This window comes from Callithrix jacchus, chromosome 1 (assembly GCF_049354715.1).
Source record: "Callithrix jacchus isolate 240 chromosome 1, calJac240_pri, whole genome shotgun sequence".
NCBI classification, from domain to species: Eukaryota; Metazoa; Chordata; class Mammalia; order Primates; family Cebidae; genus Callithrix; species Callithrix jacchus.
The window spans coordinates 16284121-16301699 of record NC_133502.1 but is presented as its reverse complement, the minus strand read 5'-3'; the positions used below and the strand labels follow the sequence as shown (position 1 = coordinate 16301699).

Sequence of the window (17579 nt, the reverse complement as noted above, 5' to 3'; positions counted from 1 at the left end):
AAGTACCCTGAAATTGATGATTCAACTAGTTAAAAAGCTCTTTCAGAGAATATATTTTTTTGGTAACATCATTACCTTTTTTAATGAATGGGATGTCTTTATTATAAAGCTCTGGACAATTTTTGACTACTTGAATTTGTCCTAACCTCTGGAATCCTAGTATTTTCAGAAAATGAAAAATGTACTCACATAACATTTCTGGGGCTCTGCCTTTTTTTCTTTTTTTTTTTTTGGTGCATAAATAGAATGTCTAGCAAGATCTTTGGAACAGAATTTTTTTAAAGTAAATGTCCTTATAAAGGAAGCATACTTTTTCTTAAAAAAAAAAAAAAGCCCACTAATTCAAATGAAATCAGTGGCACACTGGTTATTACTTGTGAATGCCCAAAACAAAAAGTGTTATTCTTGCAGTGAGGCATCTTGTGTTTATGTCCCTCTTAAAGCCTGGTATTTCAGATTGGAAACAGATAGTCTCTGCACATTAAACTCACTAGAAGAGCCAAAACCATTTTGTTTCTAAACTGATACCTTAAAATACTTGTGTAATGGGAGTTAAGACCAAAAGGAGAAATTTACTCTCATTTATAGTGGGGAGGAGAGAATCTTTTCCAGAGAGGGATGGATTTGCTCTATACCTAGGACAACCATTTTAAGTTCTAAATTCTTATTCATAATATTAAAGGCAGGATCTCAAGTCTCCGTTGTTCTTAAGCTGTCTAGTTCTATAGCTGTATAGTATAGTTCAGGCACTAAAATGGGATAACTCTTACTCTTGGGATATCATTCCCTCATGTTTTCATTTTGATTAAAGACACCTGTTTCTCTTTGACTTAGAATCACACCACTTACAAAACCGGGCAGTTGGCTAACTCATGTCCTGTAAGACACTTGGTTCTACCTTTGGGGCCAGTGCTGACTGCATTCTGACAGTGGGAGCCGTGCATATCCTCTTTTCTGTGTTTCTTTGGTTCCTTCATTGCTTGATTTTCCCCCAAATGGACCCATGTTTTAGAGCAGCAAGCCTGACTTCTTTCATTCTGCACATGGAAGCACGGCTTGGTCGTTCCAGCTTTTGGAACATGAATCTGATGCTCATTGTGTTGCTCTGGCAGAGAGAGAGTCGCGGCCACCTGTCGGGGTGGCGTGGTTCCCACACACAACATGATGTGCCAGTTTGGAGCGGCAGAGATGCCAGGCAGAGAGTGGTGAAGAGGGGTAACTTGTATAATGTGATGCTTTTTCTGAAAGGAGATCTTCCCACTGGAAAGGAGTGCCAAGTCCGCGGCACATGCTTCATTAAATGGATCACATCTGCTGGCACTTGTGGGTGTTAGCACTGACAAGTGTCTTTCTGTCATTGCATTTTTTCCCCCTGTGCTCCATTAGCCTTTGCCTCCATTTACCTAAGTGAGAAGAACCTTGCCGAGGTTCTGGATCTCTAGTCGATTCTGGATCTTAAGCTCTTGATGTTTGCTAATGCTGCATAATTATTCTAGAGCAAGTTGTCTTCTTAAAAGATGAGAGAGGCAGCATCGTGTCCAAATGGTTTTTGTTTTTTTCCTATCCTCTCCTGGGTCATTGGTACTTAAATTTTAACAATCTAGATGGAGAGGAGATGGAGAATGCTGGGTAAGAGTGATGTCCTCAGATGCTTACACAGAGCCATGCGCAAGTTAGAATTTTCAATCTAGGGAAGATTTTTCTGAATAAACATATTTATAAGTGCAGCTGTGCTGGAGGTGACATCTGCCACTGAGGATTTATTTGTGCTGTTTTTAACAGTTACTTCTAAATTTAAAATTAAAATAATTGATGTTCTCTGTGCTTTTAAAATATTTATTATGTGATATTATTTATTTTAAAGAAGACTCTTAATGATGGAGATTCTTGCAGTGTGAAGGAGTTCAAAGATTAAATTAAAAGTGAAAAGACTTGAATTCTGGCAGTATTTGTTCACGCTGAGCAAATGATGAACTTTTGGGTATTAAATTACGTCTCATAATTGTAAGGGAAGTGTAATATAGTAAGACTCTCACAGAAACTGCTTATTGATTCAACAGATATTTATTGAGTGCCCACTAAATGCAAAGTGGTCTACTGTTATCTGTCTCAGTTGTCTTATTAAAATGCTCAAACGTGGAAATAAAATGATTTGCATTTGTTACTATATAAGAACATAGCCACAAAAGCACAAAGTTCAAATTTACATAGAATATATGTTGATAATTATTAGCATTAGTCACCTCAACAAACTAAGGCTTAAAATCTTAATTTGGGGAATCACGTGGGCAGAATTTTAGCAGAACAGATCATATTTCCAGAAGTCCACTAGTCTGGGCTAGCTAAACACTCAGAGCTAGTTTTTCACTTGAATTTTTGTAATGTCTTTTTGTTCACTTCCAGAACTGGAAACATTTTGCCAGTGCTATATTGGTTAGCCTTGGTTTATCATTCATGCACATATATACTACAGATGTGTAAAGAGGACCCCTTTCATTTATATGAAATGGTTTTAAAATGTTAAATTAAGCTTTCCAATTTAGATTCTGGGAAACTCAAAGTGTGTGTACGTGCTTAGTCTGATGACTCCTGATAAAATATTGAGTGGCAGCTGGGCATGGTGGCTCACACCTGTAATCCCAGCGCTTGGGGAGGCCAAGGCGGGAGGATCACTTGAGTACAGGAATTTGAGACCAGCTTGGGCAACATAGTAAGATCCTCTTCTCTACAAAAATAAAAATGTTTTAAAAATTAGCCAGGCCTGGTGACATGTCCCTGTGGTCCCAGCTACTCGGGAGGCTGAGGCTAGAAAATTGCTTGAGCCTGGGAGGTCAAGGCTGCAGTGAGTCGTGATCACACTATTGTACTCAATCACATACTGTACTCCAGAATGAGACCTTGTCTCAAAACAAAACAAAAAAATACCAAAAACCGTTGAGTGACTAATCTGGTAGGGATTGGGGAAAGAGTTGAATTTAAATAGGCAAACTCATTTCATATTTCCTGAGTTTTCAAAGACAGAGCTGGAATACAAACAGCAATGTGCACATTATGTCATCTGTGAGCGGGGTCTTTGATCACCTGGTCTAGACACTGCCATGCAATAGAAACACAACAGGAGCCATACATGTAATTTAAAACTTTGAGGTAGCCATGTTGTAAACAGGTGAGATGGATTTTAATAATGTATTTTATTTGCCTTGATATATCAAAATTATAATTTCAACATGTAATTAATAGGAAAATTTTCACATTCTTTTTTCCATACTAAGCTTCCAAAATTGGGTGTGTATTCCACACTAACAATACATCCCACCTGGGACTAGATACATTTCAAGTGCTCCTTAGCTGTAATGATTACTTTCTTGGACAGTGGCGGGTCTGGAATGTGGTGCTTACTAGGTTTATCTCTGACCGATGAGCTTTTTGCCTTTGATCTGAAATTGTCACAGTTTTGAGAAGTGATACTTAATATTTAATAATCACTGAGACTGAAGACACTTCTTCAGCAAAGAAACATTACCTTCCTCTTTCATATATTTTCGTGTTGGGTGTGTTTGAAGCAAATTGGAAGTCTAAGGAAAAAGTAGAACTCTTCCATCAGAATTGCAATAGAGGACAGGAGAGGTGGAGTTTAGAGTTTGAGAACAGTGAAATTATCAGGTGAGATTAGGGAAAAGGTTATCAGTAAATCTGAAGGCTGTGTTTTCTAGTTGTTATTTTTCTGTTTTCAACTAAGTCTCTGCTTTAGCCTTGTGAGGGGAAAGCCATTTTAAATTCTAGATAAGAGGAATATCTAGAATTTATCTTATCTAGAGGAATTCTAGAGGAGCCCATCACTTTCATGTCTGTGTCATAATTTAGCTTTGTGTTAACAGTGTTTTCAAAAGCCATCTTTTGGACATTTTTAATAAAGGAACTGGGAATTTTTTTTTTTTTTTTATCAAAGGACCCCAGTCCATGGGGGAAATTTAATCTATGTTACAGTCAAGTAAAAATAAAAGATAATTCCTTTTTTCTAAGCAGAAATGTAAAATCAAGGAACTTGCTTTTGAGATTAAGAACAGAGACCATTACACTGGGGAATGTATTATTTTTAGTTGAGAAGTACCAACACAAATTCTGAGAGTGAGAGAAGCCTACAAAAACCAAATTCAGGTAACAGGTTGGCAGGGTAGAGTTGGAGGGGGGATGTCCATTTGGTTTCTAGTGAGCTGCTGAGCTGAACTCTTAGTCAACTTGAAGACAATGGATGGAGCCCAGCCATGGCACTATCTCCTCATGCTGGGTCTAGAGTGGCCAGCAGGGGCCAGGGATCTCTTGCCCTGTTTATCTCTGGATGAGATCCCATGGTAATTAATTGGGTCATTTATAATTAAAAGTCTTATTTACAAATAAACTGCTAATAGAAGAAAATCCTAAAGGTAGTTTGACCCAGACTCAGGAAAATTTGTCATAGGAAGAGGGGCTGTACCCTGAGACTGAGTGGACAAAGCCACCCATCTCTCATGACATGGCGGAAGCCCTGAACTTCTCCAAGGCTCTGGCATGGACTTATGAGCTACACACTGGGTTCTCCCACTAAAACTCGTGGCCCTTTCCCCAAATTATAGCCTAAAAGAATTCATCAATGTTAGCTTTCGGGCTATTTTGGCCATAATTTTTCTTAAGGCTGTAGTGCCTGCCAATACTTATCTGCTGATGAGTGCTAGCAAATGCCTACATGAAACAATAAATACGCTAAGTGCTCAAATTGGAATTATGTGTAATCTGACAGGATTTTATTATTGTTGTGGCTCCTAATTGTGATCTTTTGCTATCAGATACATCGAAAGTAATGAATTTCTGCAAGTAAAATGATCCTTAGTTGGCTTGATGGATCTAAGTATACTGAAGTGTAATGGTTTTCAGTAGAGGGAGCTTGACTTCTGGGCTCCATGCTTCCTGAACAACTTGGAGCCGCGCTGCTCAAGGGCACAGCTAAGAACTGGAGTTCAGGGAGGCAGGCTTGGGCCCAGCATTTAGAACAATCTAACAACCCAGAGTTTAAAAATGAAACGGGTTGTGGTTTGAAAATTAATCCTCATCACTGAAGTTACTCAAGTCAAGGCCAGGTGGCCCCCTGCTGGAAGCATCTTGGAAGGGATTCCAGCATTTTCATCCTTGTAGGAGAGATGATGCACACACAGCCTCTAAGAAGCAGTGTTGACACCTGTGGTTCCATGATTTGTCAGGAGCGCAAAGCTTATTGTGCCCCTTTTGATAGAGAGCAGATAGTCCCGTCAGTCCCTGAACACGTGCTGCCCCTCCATAGTCAGTCAGGCCTGCTGATTCAGTCAGCACAGTTGTTAGTTGCTCTTACGAGTCAGGCATGGTGCCAGGCATCCAGCTATAAGCAGGCTTACTCTCAAGGGAGTGGACCCTGCCTTCAGGGAGCATCAGAGCCACCTGGAAAGCTTGTTAAAGGCCAATGACTGGTTCCCATCTTCAATTTCTGATTCATCAGATCTGGGTGAGGCCTGAGTCCGTTGCTAACAAGATCCAGGTGCAGGATGACACAGCTATGAGTAGCACTGGTTTAGGGCAGTGGTTCTCAACCAGAAGTGATTGCCTGTCGTCCGCATGTCCCTCCTGACATTTGGCAATATCAGTGACATTTTTGCTTGCCACCACTGAGGGGAGTGGTGGGGGTGGTGCTACTGGTCTCTGATGAGCAGAAGCTGGGGGTACTGCTAAGCATCCTGTGATGCACAGGGTGCCCCCCCTCCCCAAAAAAATAAGCAGCCCACCTGTGATTAGTGCTGAGATGGAGAAACCTTCAGCTTGGGAATGACAAGCCAAGTGTTTGTGATAAACTGTGATCAGGGCAGTTGAGAGTGCCACAGTGGGCCTGACCTGATCTGGGGGGCAGTCAGGGACACGGGGAGGTGAACAGGACTCACCTGCTCACAGGGAGGTCAGCTGTGCATGTGGCAGGGGAGTTTGCTGTTTTAACTGTGGAAGGAAACAAGTGAATTGCAGAGAGACCTGCCTGAGACGGCGGGGTTGGCGTTTCACAGCATAAGTGACATTTAATAGCTTTATTGATTGCATGGGATTGTGTGTGATTCCGCTGTTCTGCCCCAGGGGAGCTCAGTATGCACAGCCAGGTGAGCACCTGCAGGTAGGCAGTGGTGGTGGGCCTGGAGTGAGTGTACGCTGGGAGATGCTGCAGAGGGCCCGAGGTAGCCACTTCGGCAAGGCCTTTAAAGGCACTGTCAGAAGAGAAACCATTATCCTGAAGGCGAAAGGAAGAATTGGAAGGCATGAAACAAGAATGTTCATTGTGTTTTTTGAGACCGTGGGATCTCAGTTAGCGAGGCTTTCCTGTGATCAGTTGGCCTTGTGAAAAGCCTTAAAGTGCCTCAGCTATAGTAGTCAACTTTTTATATAATAGCTATTCCGTTTGTTTGTACTTTAAATCTGGAAGCTTGATACACAGAGGTTATCTCCCCAAAAAGCTGAAAGGGCCAGACTGCTGCCACTGGAACCTGTGTGTGAGTGAGGAGGCTGTCCTAGCAGCCCAACCGCATAGCCAGTCCTGCAAGCTGCAGGTGTTGGGCACATCAGGAGTTAGTCCTGCTTACGGTTCATGAAGAGCACCTCCCACCCCCAGGCCAGACTGCACTGGCTCTTTTCAGGACAGGAAGGCCTTCCATCCTGGGGCATTGCTGATTCTGTCTCAATTATTCACAAGACTTTTTCTGTCCCTCCATGCAGGGTCTGCAGGACACCCCCAAACGCTTGCTAGTTTCTCCACCAGGCAGTTTAATGAGACTCATGCTGTATTTTTTACACTACGCAGTTGTCTGGCACATTTTATGACACGGTGGCTGATCAGCCACCCCCTTGACTACTGCATCAAAGCCCCATTGGAAATTCCATCTCCCTCTAAGCTGACCAGGTTTCACTGACCCAAGTGCCACAAACATTATTTAAATGATTTCTCTAGTCCCAGCATTATACCAAGTGATTTTTAATACATTTAGTTTTTAACATGGTTTTTAATACACACACTGTTAAGATAATGCAAAGAGTACTGAAAGTTACGTGATGAAAAGTAAGACTTCCTCCCTCCGTTACCCCAATTTTTCATTTTAGAACTTCCCAGAAACTAGTCAATTTCTTTTATGTTGTCATAAAGATATATTTTGCATTTGCAAGCATTCTTTATGAGGTTTTAACACAAATGGCCATGTGTTCCTCTATAATTTTTTCCTTTTGAATCTATCCTGAGGTAGGTAACGTTGCCCCCACTTTATACAAGAGTTCCTTGAGACTGTGAGAGTCACTTGCTCAGTGTCACACAGTGAGTGGCAGAGCTGGCATTCAGATCAGGAGTTCCAGTTATAAGTGGAATTGCACCAAGTAACCCCAGGTGAGCTAACAATTAGATTCTCCAAGAAGGTTTGCTTTTGTCCCACTTTATACTGATATCTTCTTTATACATTGCCTTATTCATTTAGATGACAAGTGAGGGCTTCACAAGGGAGAGGAGTATCCATGTAGCTTCCCTCCTTCCCTAGCAGTTTGGTGCTGGCCCCCAAATTGCACACACCACTGTCCAGACAGTGTACAGCCAGACCCTGCTTCCAGAAGGCCACTTAGGGACCAGGAATAGTTACTCGAGCTGCCGCCCGCCCGAGATCTGGGGGTGTTTCGACTTCTTGTTGGTACTCGAGCCCCCATGCAGATTGGAAGCCCAGCCTGGTCCATGCCTTTACCTGCCCCAGGTGCTGGGTAGGTGCCAGCTCTGTCAGTAGCTGTGCATCGTTTGGTACAGGTTGGAGCTGTTCCACACAGGGGACAGAGCAGACCCACTGTAAGCCACCTGGTGTCCAGAGGGCTCCAACTCCTATTCCAGAAGTAGTGGAGATTCTCAGAGCCTCAGAGACATTCCCAGCAGCTCCTTCATGACAGCAGCAGTGACCATTGGGGTCATCTTGAAACTAGATGGGATTGTTTGTAGTCTCAGTGGGAGTTCTCAGAAAAACTCATCAGAATGATCTAGTAGTTGATTGGCAGGTTGAGAAGAAGGTACCTACTGCATGGGGACTCTGGCATGAGGCGTCTTTGTGGCCAGGACTTCATGACAGTGCCTCCCAAAGGCTCTGGGCACCTTCTCAGGAGAGCCTTGAGAGGGCACATATGTACCATTTAGAAAGTATTGTCTAATGCACACTCGCCCACAGAGCAGTGCTGTCTGAAGGCCAAACCCTGTTTTTAAGTTACGGTTGTTTAAGGTATTTGCTTAGAATTTTAGTTCCTGATGCTAAAAAACAGCTGCATTGCATGACTTTTGCACTGATCTTTCTCTTAATTGGCAGGTACCAAGGAGGGAACGCATTCTTCCACCTTCTGGGTGCTGCTGAGTATCTTTCTGGGAGCAGTGGCCATGCTGTGCAAAGAGCAAGGGATCACCGTGCTGGTGAGTGCCGCAGTGTGGCTTGGGCCTGCTTTTCGTGTGCATCCTTTTTCCTCCTATAAAGACATCTGGGGCTGGCCCTGCCTCTGTGGCGTCCTCCACGCCTGCATCCCATTGCTGGCCTGCAGTTATAGACCTTTCTGGACAAATTACTCACTGTCACAGTTCTGGCATTTCAGATGGAGAATTGACTGTCTTCCTTGGCAGTCATGCACAACTGGTGAGAAATGGTGAATGAGAAGTTCTTAGGGAGCCGTGATGAGTTCTCTTGAGAGGCCCTGTAGAAAACGATCAAAAAATGGTTTGAGTTTTCTGGTTTGCTTATACATATTTCAGCAGTCCTAGATCACTTAGGACTGACCCCATCAATGGTTTTGATCCAGGATCTGGAAAGGGTAGTGGGTAGTTTAGAAATGAAGGAACAGGGCCAGGCACAATGGCTCATGCCTGTAATCCTAGCACTTTGGGTGGCCGAGGTGGGCTGATCACCTGAGCTTAGGAGTTTGAGACCAGCCTGACTAACATGGAGAAACCCCATCTCTACTAAAAATACAAAATTAGCTGGGTGTGGTAGCACATGCTTGTAATTCCAGCTACTCAGGAGGCTGAGGCCAGAGAATCACTTGAACCCGGGAGGCAGACATTGCAGTGAGCTGAGATCGCACTGTTGTACTCCAACCTGGGCAACAGGAGTGAAACTCTGTCTCAAAAGAAAAAAAAAAAGGAACAGGAGTTCTGCTGCCACTCAGAGCCTCACGTGCACACACATTATGTCTCTCTCCTCGCCCTTCCCCACAGCGGTTACCTATGGTTATAGTTAATCACCACGCAAGTGCAACTTCAAGCAGTGCTGGAGCCAAAGTGTTCCATGGTCACAAGTGTTTGACCTGAAATTAAAAGATTACTAACTAGTCTCATATTTAAAGAAGAATCTGCAAGGGTGCTAATGTTTCTAGTGGGACTTTGTTCTCAGAGGACTCTTTTTATGCCAGATGTGCCTGGTAATCACATGTTTTAACTTCGAACCTTGAAATTTTTCTCTGTGTAATAGGGTATATACACTGTATTCTCTTGGGTACATCGTTTTCCTGGAGAGAACCTCTACCTCAGCTTCCACCGGCAGCATCGGGGTGGGGGAGAGGGCTCTCTGAAGCAGAAAGGCATCTACATTTTCAGTCTGATCTGAAAAGGAAAGGAGAAGTGTTGAAATCTCTTTTTCTTTTTCACTGTTCTACCCAGTTTCCTGCTTTACCTTCTTAGAAAAAATATAGAAATTAAGATTGTGAACAGAGGTAGAGAAATGGAAAGATGTGGAACTTTTCTTTTTTTTTGAGACAGGATTTCACTCTGTCACCCAGGTAGGAGGGCAGTGGCACGATTATAACTCACTGCAGCCTCAACAAGCCTCCCACCTCAGCTTCCCAAGTAGCTGGTACTGTAATTATGTGCCACCACCCCAGTTAATTTTATAAAATTTTTTGTGGAAATGGGGTCTCCCTTTGTTGGCCAGTCTGGTCTCAGACTCCTAGCCTTGGAATTACAGGCATGAGCCATCGTGCTTGGCCAAGGAATGATCACATAGAAATAGCTTGGAAAGGAAAGAACAATTAAAGCTATTTGGGGCTTGATACAAGTCAAGGCAAAAAATTGCTGGTTTTATTAGGTTGTGTCTATGAAGATTAAGCTAGCAAGGAGATGGTATAGGGAGAATTACCGTGGAAAGATATTTGAATTTCTTGAGTTAATGTTTTTATAGTTTGCTCTAAACCAATGTTTCTCAGCCTTGGCACTATTAATGTTTCACAGCAGACAGTTCTTTCTTGTGGGGGCTGTTCTGTGCTGTGTGGGATGTTTAGCAGCATTCCTGGCCTCTACCTACTAGATGTCAATGGGACCCCTCAGTTGTGACAACCTAAAATGTCTCCAGACAGTGCCAGATGTTCCCTGGGGGTCAAAATAATCCCTGAGAACCGCTGGCTTTAGAACATTTCCCTAATACAAAGTGTGGTTTGAGGATCAGGAGCATGTTAGGAATTGAGGATCCCAGGCCCACCCCCTCCACAGGCCTGCCAAGTTGGAATTTGTACACAAGGCCCTCAGGCAGCTCCTCGGTGCAGTATTTTATTTTATTTATTTTAATTTTTATTCAAGTTGGGGTTTCTCTCTTGTTGCTCTGGCTGGAGTGCTATGGCACTATCTCAGCTCACTGCAGCCTCTGCCTCCCAGGTTCAAGTGATTCTCCAGCCCCTGCCTCCCAAGTAGCTGGGATTGCAGGTGCGTGCCACCATGCCTGGCTAATTTTTGTATTTTTAGTAGAGACGGGGGTTTCCCCATGTTGGCCAGGCTGGTCTCGCACTCCTGATCTCAGGTGATCCACTCATCTCAGCCTCCCAAAGTGCTGGGATTACAGCCATGAACCACTACGCCCAGCCTCCTCTGTGCAGTATTTCAGGAGCAGGAGAGAATTCAGTTGAATTTATATGAATAAAGATATGGTGAAATATAGCTATTTTCAAAAATTGGATTCAAATGGGGCTATTTTGATGATGCATTTAAAAGGAAGGGGTCCAGTCTTGTCCTTGGCTCAGGCCCCTTCACACATGACCCTGCCACCCCTTGGTGACTATCTGTAGCTCACAGGAAAACTGAGAAGACAGCAGCTGCTATGCAGGGAGCATCTGCCTTCTAGAAAGCAGTTTTCAACCAGGCAGAAATGGTCTTCTGTGACCCACTAAGATCATGTCTCATATGGGCGAATAAAATCAGGGTTCTTTGAACTGATTAACCCAGCACTGGCCCATGTATTGGATAATTAGTGGCTCCCAGCATTTCTGGGAGAGGGTTAAGTAGGGATGTCATCCTTGCTCTGAAAACCACAAATTACCACTGACTTCCGGTGATGTGTGATCTCCTTTGCCACAAAGAAGATCATATTAAAAAGACCCAAGTCATTTAAGGGCAGCTTTAACTGTATCCACCAAGTATGTGCAGACCACTTTATCCAGATTGGGTGGGGAGTTCTGTAGATGGCATTGCCTGCAGCAGTGACATTTGTAGAACATACGTTGCAGGAGAGAGAATAGAATCCAAGGCTCAGCTCTCCTTTTACCTGTAACTACAGGTTTAATTTTACCTGCTAGATAGTAACTATTGTGGTGCTGGTGGAAACCGTTAACACAGGTGGACTGCTAATTGAAGTTATTTGTGTGCATCTCATGGGTCATGGGCAGAGCTGTAAACTGATAGAGGTGGCCATCCTTCCTACCACGGCCCCGCCTGACAAAGGCCTGCTCTCATCAATGTGTGGTTTCCAAAGTCACCCTGGGCAGCTCCATTCCAGCCAGCGGGAAGGGGAAACCATGTGGGAATGTGAGCCCACCTTTTACAACCAAACCTCCGAAATGGGACATGCCACTTCTCCCACATTCCATAAGGCTAGAACTCAGCCCAATAACCGAGCTTAACTGCATGGGGGCCTGGGAGATGTCACCGTGCTGTAACCCAGTGAAAAAACTACTGTACAACTAGAATTCTGCACAAGAGCTCTCCAGAGCTCATCAGAAATTATCATGTGTATTCATCCTGTTTCTAAAGATGCTGAAGTCCACCGGACATGAGGTTCACTTATGTGGTTTTCTAGGTTGGTGGCTGCCTTTATCTTCTAGCATGATTACTGCCCAGGAAGCCACTCTGTTGCATGAACTGAAGGTCAGTATTATAGTGACCAAAAAAGGGGAGAAGTGGAAGAGGGATCTCTTGAGGCTTTTCTTAGGAATCCCAAATTTCCAGCTGTCCTGAATCTTACAGAACTCTTACACACAGACTGTGAAATCATTTCTTTCAGGGGCTTATTAAATAATAAATTTGATTTATTGCCTTGAGTAAATTTCATAGAAACATAGGGTTGTTTTTTTTTAAAGCACCTCAGAGGTCTTCCGTGATTCTCTTGTCTATACACTGCTTGTCTAGATTGAGTAATGAAATTTTGAAGTGTAATTGCTGTGTAACAGAGCCAGGCTCTCCCAGGGCTGATTGTCTTGCTTTGCTCTCTTAGGGTTTGAATGCAGTATTTGACATCTTGGTGATAGGCAAATTCAATGTTCTGGAAATTGTCCAGAAGGTACTACATAAGGACAAGTCATTAGAGGTGAGTCTGTACTTTTATCTCCAGCCCAGACATGGAAAATGTCAAGTACCAGCAGATTTAAAATGCCATTTTCAAATATTCCTTGTGATTTTGAATTCTACAATAACCAGCCTTTTAAAAAAGCACAGTGTGGAAGTAGTTCAGGCAGAATTGCTGCACATCCATACCTGGCTCAGCCACACTTTTATTTGAAAATCAGCCACCTCTGGGGCTTTGTGGTGTCCTTGCAGAATCTCGGCATGCTCAGGAACGGGGGCCTCCTCTTCAGAATGACCCTGCTCACCTCCGGTGGGGCCGGGATGCTCTACGTGCGCTGGAGGATCATGGGCACTGGCCCGCCCACCTTCACCGAGGTGGACAACCCAGCCTCCTTTGCCGACAGCGTGCTGGTGAGGGTGAGTTCTCAGCTTGCTGCCCTCCAGACTGTGTTCTTCCCCCACCAGATTCCCACATCCCTCACCCCTCCTGTTTGTCTCACTCCTCTCCACGCCAAGGAAATCCCTAGCGCAGGCCACCTCCATGTTTTTTAGCGATCACTAAGGATGTTCTGGGATGAAAGCAGGTCTTCCTGAGGGGGGTGAAAGGGCGGGCAGAAGCTCCTCGAATTTCCGCTCTAATGAGGAGTAAAGAGGGCGGTTCCTTCTCATATCAGGGTCCTTGCCAGTCATGTAAAAGGGCTCCCTAACCCTGTGGCTGGGTTAAGACTAAATCTAACCATCTTGGTGGTATTTTGAGAAGACTGGTGGTGTCAAGACTATTCTTTTAGATTTGCCTTTTTCTAAAGGCAAGGGTATCAAGCCACCAATTATCAGCTGTGCATTTTGTAGAGACCCAAATCAAGAGAACAACCGTCGAACCCTATGTGTAAGACCCTGACCCAGTACTTGGGTTATTGGACACATAGGTGACCCTGGGGCCTCAGATTTCAGAAGTCACGGGCTTCAGGCAGCAAATAGGTGATAGCTTGGCCAGAAATATTATGAATGTATTGCATAGTCTGGCGGCTTTGCGATATTTTTACATACCAAAATCTGAAAACATTTAATAAATTAGAGGCTACAGTCACATACCCAGCAGCATTTTATTTGATACAACTGCTTTTATTGAAGAGAAGCATGTGAGTGCCTCAAGTGAAGTTAGTGCATATGTATATGTTTTTTAAGTTCAATATCAAATAAGTGTTTGTTTTCCTTTTGACTGACAGGCCATAAACTATAATTACTACTATTCATTGAATGCCTGGCTGCTGCTGTGTCCCTGGTGGCTGTGTTTTGATTGGTCAATGGGCTGCATCCCCCTCATTAAGTCGGTCAGGGACTGGAGGGTAATTGCAGTTGCAGCGCTCTGGTTCTGCCTAATTGGCCTAATATTCCAAGCCCTGTGCTCTGGAGATGGCCACAAGAGAAGGTAAGAGGCAGTGCTGAATTTTAACTTCCACGATGGTTGAATCAGAAGTGTTTTGTGAAATCCTGCACTGATCATTTTAATGGTTTTGTGGAAGTCATGTCTAAGGACATTTGTTTCAAATGCATATTTATGGCCAGGATGAGTTCCATCCATTCGGAATCCATGGCCGGCTTCCACGGGTGGGGAGCGAGGCTGGAAGAGGGGCTGCGGATGACTGCTTCATTCCCCCTCCCCCTTTCTCCAGGAAGTAGCATTTTGCGATCCTTTTCGCTGTAGGTGGTAAAGAGTAATTTATGGTCAGAACAGAGAGTGTAATTGATGTGTGTTGTGCCCATTATTGCACAATTCTTCCTCAAAACACCCCAGTGAACACGACCGTGATTCCTTCTGTTGTTGCTGGATACAAAATAAGCCACTGCCCCAAAGAGACTGTTCTTTCTTGATGAAAAAAAAGTTATTGAGAAAATAATTGGGGAAAACAAATGTGTTTCATGAAAAAGAAAACTGTTTAAGATGATTTCCTTTAAGCCTAAGTGTTTATGGAATTAGATTAGTAATTTCTGAAAATAAATTAAGTTTTAGGTTTACCTGTGTCTTTAAATTGGTTGGTAATTCTAAAGAGCCATAAACTTTAGTCCCAGTTCCCTTATCCACAGGAAATGGGATTTTTAAAAGAAATATTGTAGGTACAGGGCCCACGAAGGAGCCACCAACATTGACCCTGAGTCTTAATTCATCCTCTTGCATCATAAGGGACATTGGGAATGATCAGGTGGTTTTAGAAGTGTTTGAGTGCTCAGCTTCATATCTCCCTGACTGAAATTTACAATGATGTAGCAACCAAGAAATGGTGTTTGTTTATTTCAGATTTCGTAAACTTTAAACTACTTAAGTGCTGTTGTTCTTGTTAAGTTTTGGAGGAAAATTTTTTTCCCCCATGAAAATGAATTGGGATAGTTTTTTAATTAATTGAGACCAATATTCACTGAACTATTTAGTACCTAAGCAGTTTGAGGCAAAGTAAGGAGTAGGTGGATTAATAAGGCCTCAGGAGTTAAAAGTGATCATTTTAACTTTCTCCATACAAATGTTATGGCTTTTAAGTTTTACACTTAGGCTCGCTGTGAAGTGCCTGAGGAATATTTGTATGCCTTATCCCTGTGCTACCAAGATAAACTCTCGCTACTGATGATATACTTTGGCTGACAGCAAAAGTTGCTGTCAGTTGATGGTATAAAAAAGAAAAGAAAAGGTCTTTAGCATTAATTTAATGTGAACTGCTAGTAATTTAGTAATTTCTCGAAATAAATTAAGTTTTAAGTTTACCTGTGTCTTAAATCAGGTGGTAATTCTAAAGAGCCACAGACTTTATCCACAGGAAATGTTTTTCTTGAGAAGTCTGGAAATAGTCATTTCTTTCAATACTTTTCATCATCCAGGATCCTTACTCTGGGCCTGGGATTTCTCGTTATCCCATTTCTCCCTGCGAGTAACCTGTTCTTCCGAGTGGGCTTCGTGGTCGCGGAGCGAGTCCTCTACCTCCCCAGCGTCGGGTACTGTGTGCTGCTGACTTTTGGATTTGGAGCCCTGAGCAAACACACCAGGAAAAAGGTATCAACCGAGAATGGTGCCAACGGGTACAGGAAACAAGCAACGCATCTCACCGGTGGTATTTACCGTGTCTCTCTGTTCCTAAGAAATTCATCGCAGCTGTCATGCTGGGGATCGTACTCATCAACATGCTGAGATGCGTGGTGCGCAGCGGCCAGTGGCGGAGTGAGGAACAGCTTTTCAGAAGCGCCCTGTCTGTGTGTCCCCTCAATGCTAAGGTACCTACCCGCCAGATTTCTTTTAAAGAGACCTTACTTGGGAATGTGTTAAGTTCTTCAGCTGAATAAGAGCATTTCCTGTTGTACAGTATTTAATGTAAGACCATGACCGAGTACTTGGGTTTTTCTTTATTGTGTGTTTTTTTAAAATTATTTTGGTAAGATTCATTAAAATTCCACTCAGCCAAAATTGAAAAGAAATCATTTAAAAGCAGACAGTAACTCTAATGAGATCTTACACATCTTCCAGATGATCTTCTTGCCCTTTGAGGTAGCTTCAGGGGAGGTGACATTGTGTATTTATACTGAGCGTGTGGACACGGCACAGATTCTGATGTCTAGCGTGCACTTTTCAAAGCCCACTCTCTAGTGATTGCATTAACTAGCCTCCTCCAAGCTGTAATTTAAAGGGGCAGTAATACCTACAAATGGGCAATAATTTGGTTCAGGAAGTTTAAATGATGCTATGTGCTGTGCAGTAGTACACATTTATGTCACCTTTGAGTCCCCTGCTTGTGATTTTTTTAGGTCAGATTAGGTAAACATAAATGTACACACAGTCATGTGCCATATAACAATGTTTTGGCCAGCAGACCACGTATAGCATGTATATGACCATGGTCCCATAAAATTATATCTTTTTTTGAGGCTGGATATCACTCTCTCACCCAGGCTGGAGTGCAGTGGTGCAATCTTGGCTCACTGCAGCCTCCACCTTCTGGGTTCAAGGGATTCTCCCACCTCAGCCTTCTAAGTAGCTGGGATTACAGATGCCCGCCACCACGCCCAGCCAATTTTTTTATTTTTAGTAGAGATAGGGTTTCATCATGTTGGTCACACTAGTCTCGAGCTCCTGACCTCAAATAATCTGCCCGCTTCAGCCTCTCGGATGCTGGGATTACAGGCGTGAGCCACTGCACCCGGCCAATATTTTTACTGTCTCTTTTCTATGTCCTTACCATTGTGTCACCATTGCCTCAAGTATTCAGTACAGTCACACACCGCATAGGTTTCTGGCCTAGGAGCAACAGGCTGGACCACACATAGCTCAGGTGTGTAGAAGGATCTACCATCTAGGGTTGTGTAAGAACACTCTCTGATGTTCAAACAATGACAAAATCACCCAACAATGCATTTCTCGGAACGTATCCCTGTTGTCATTAAGTAATGCATGACTGTTCTCTAAAATTGGCAGTGTATTTGGTTGAAGCAATCTGGTAGGAATTTTTTCACTGGTATTCTTGATGATTACAGCTCGTCACATGATTAGCTGTGCCTCTTTGAGCAAAACTAAACTTTTAAAAACTTTCAGTGCCCTTTTCTATCCGAAGTGGATAATACCCATCTGCTGGTTTGTTGTTAGGGCTGAATGAACTAAAGTGTCCCCCCACAGTGGCCAGCACATAGTAGGTGCTCAGAAAGTGTCAGCTTTTGTAGGCTCATTTCAGCCTGGATTTTGCATTATGTTGGGAAGAGAATGCTGTTTGCTCAAAATGGGGGCCATAGAGTTGGTTAAGTTAGAAGAATTCTCCATTAGTATAGATTATTATCATTAAATAATGATTCATTCTCTCTTAGGTCCTCAGAATTAGAGCTGCCTAGGATGCTTATATGTAATCCTCCTGAATGGAGACGGGGAGCTCTCTGGATCGCTGTCTCATTTCTATGTTCCCTATTTAAGAGAAGGCAATAATTTCAGACAAAATTATGTAAACAAAACTAATGAATAGTT

The 17579-nt window shown here is 43.2% G+C and overlaps 1 protein-coding gene across 11 annotated transcripts in view; it reads left to right on the top strand.

Annotated features, from left to right (window-relative positions):
* Window positions 1–17579, top strand: part of TMTC4 (transmembrane O-mannosyltransferase targeting cadherins 4) — a 68434-nt gene that overhangs the window by 22829 nt on the left and 28026 nt on the right. For all 11 annotated transcript variants that reach the window (XM_035293458.3, XM_078375573.1, XM_008996716.5 and 8 more), the window contains exons 6-11: window positions 8367–8467; window positions 12519–12611; window positions 12842–13006; window positions 13816–14018; window positions 15458–15629; window positions 15716–15847. In XM_035293458.3, the coding sequence (XP_035149349.1) occupies window positions 8367–8467; window positions 12519–12611; window positions 12842–13006; window positions 13816–14018; window positions 15458–15629; window positions 15716–15847 (866 nt within the window). The remainder of the gene's footprint in view (window positions 1–8366; window positions 8468–12518; window positions 12612–12841; window positions 13007–13815; window positions 14019–15457; window positions 15630–15715; window positions 15848–17579) is intronic.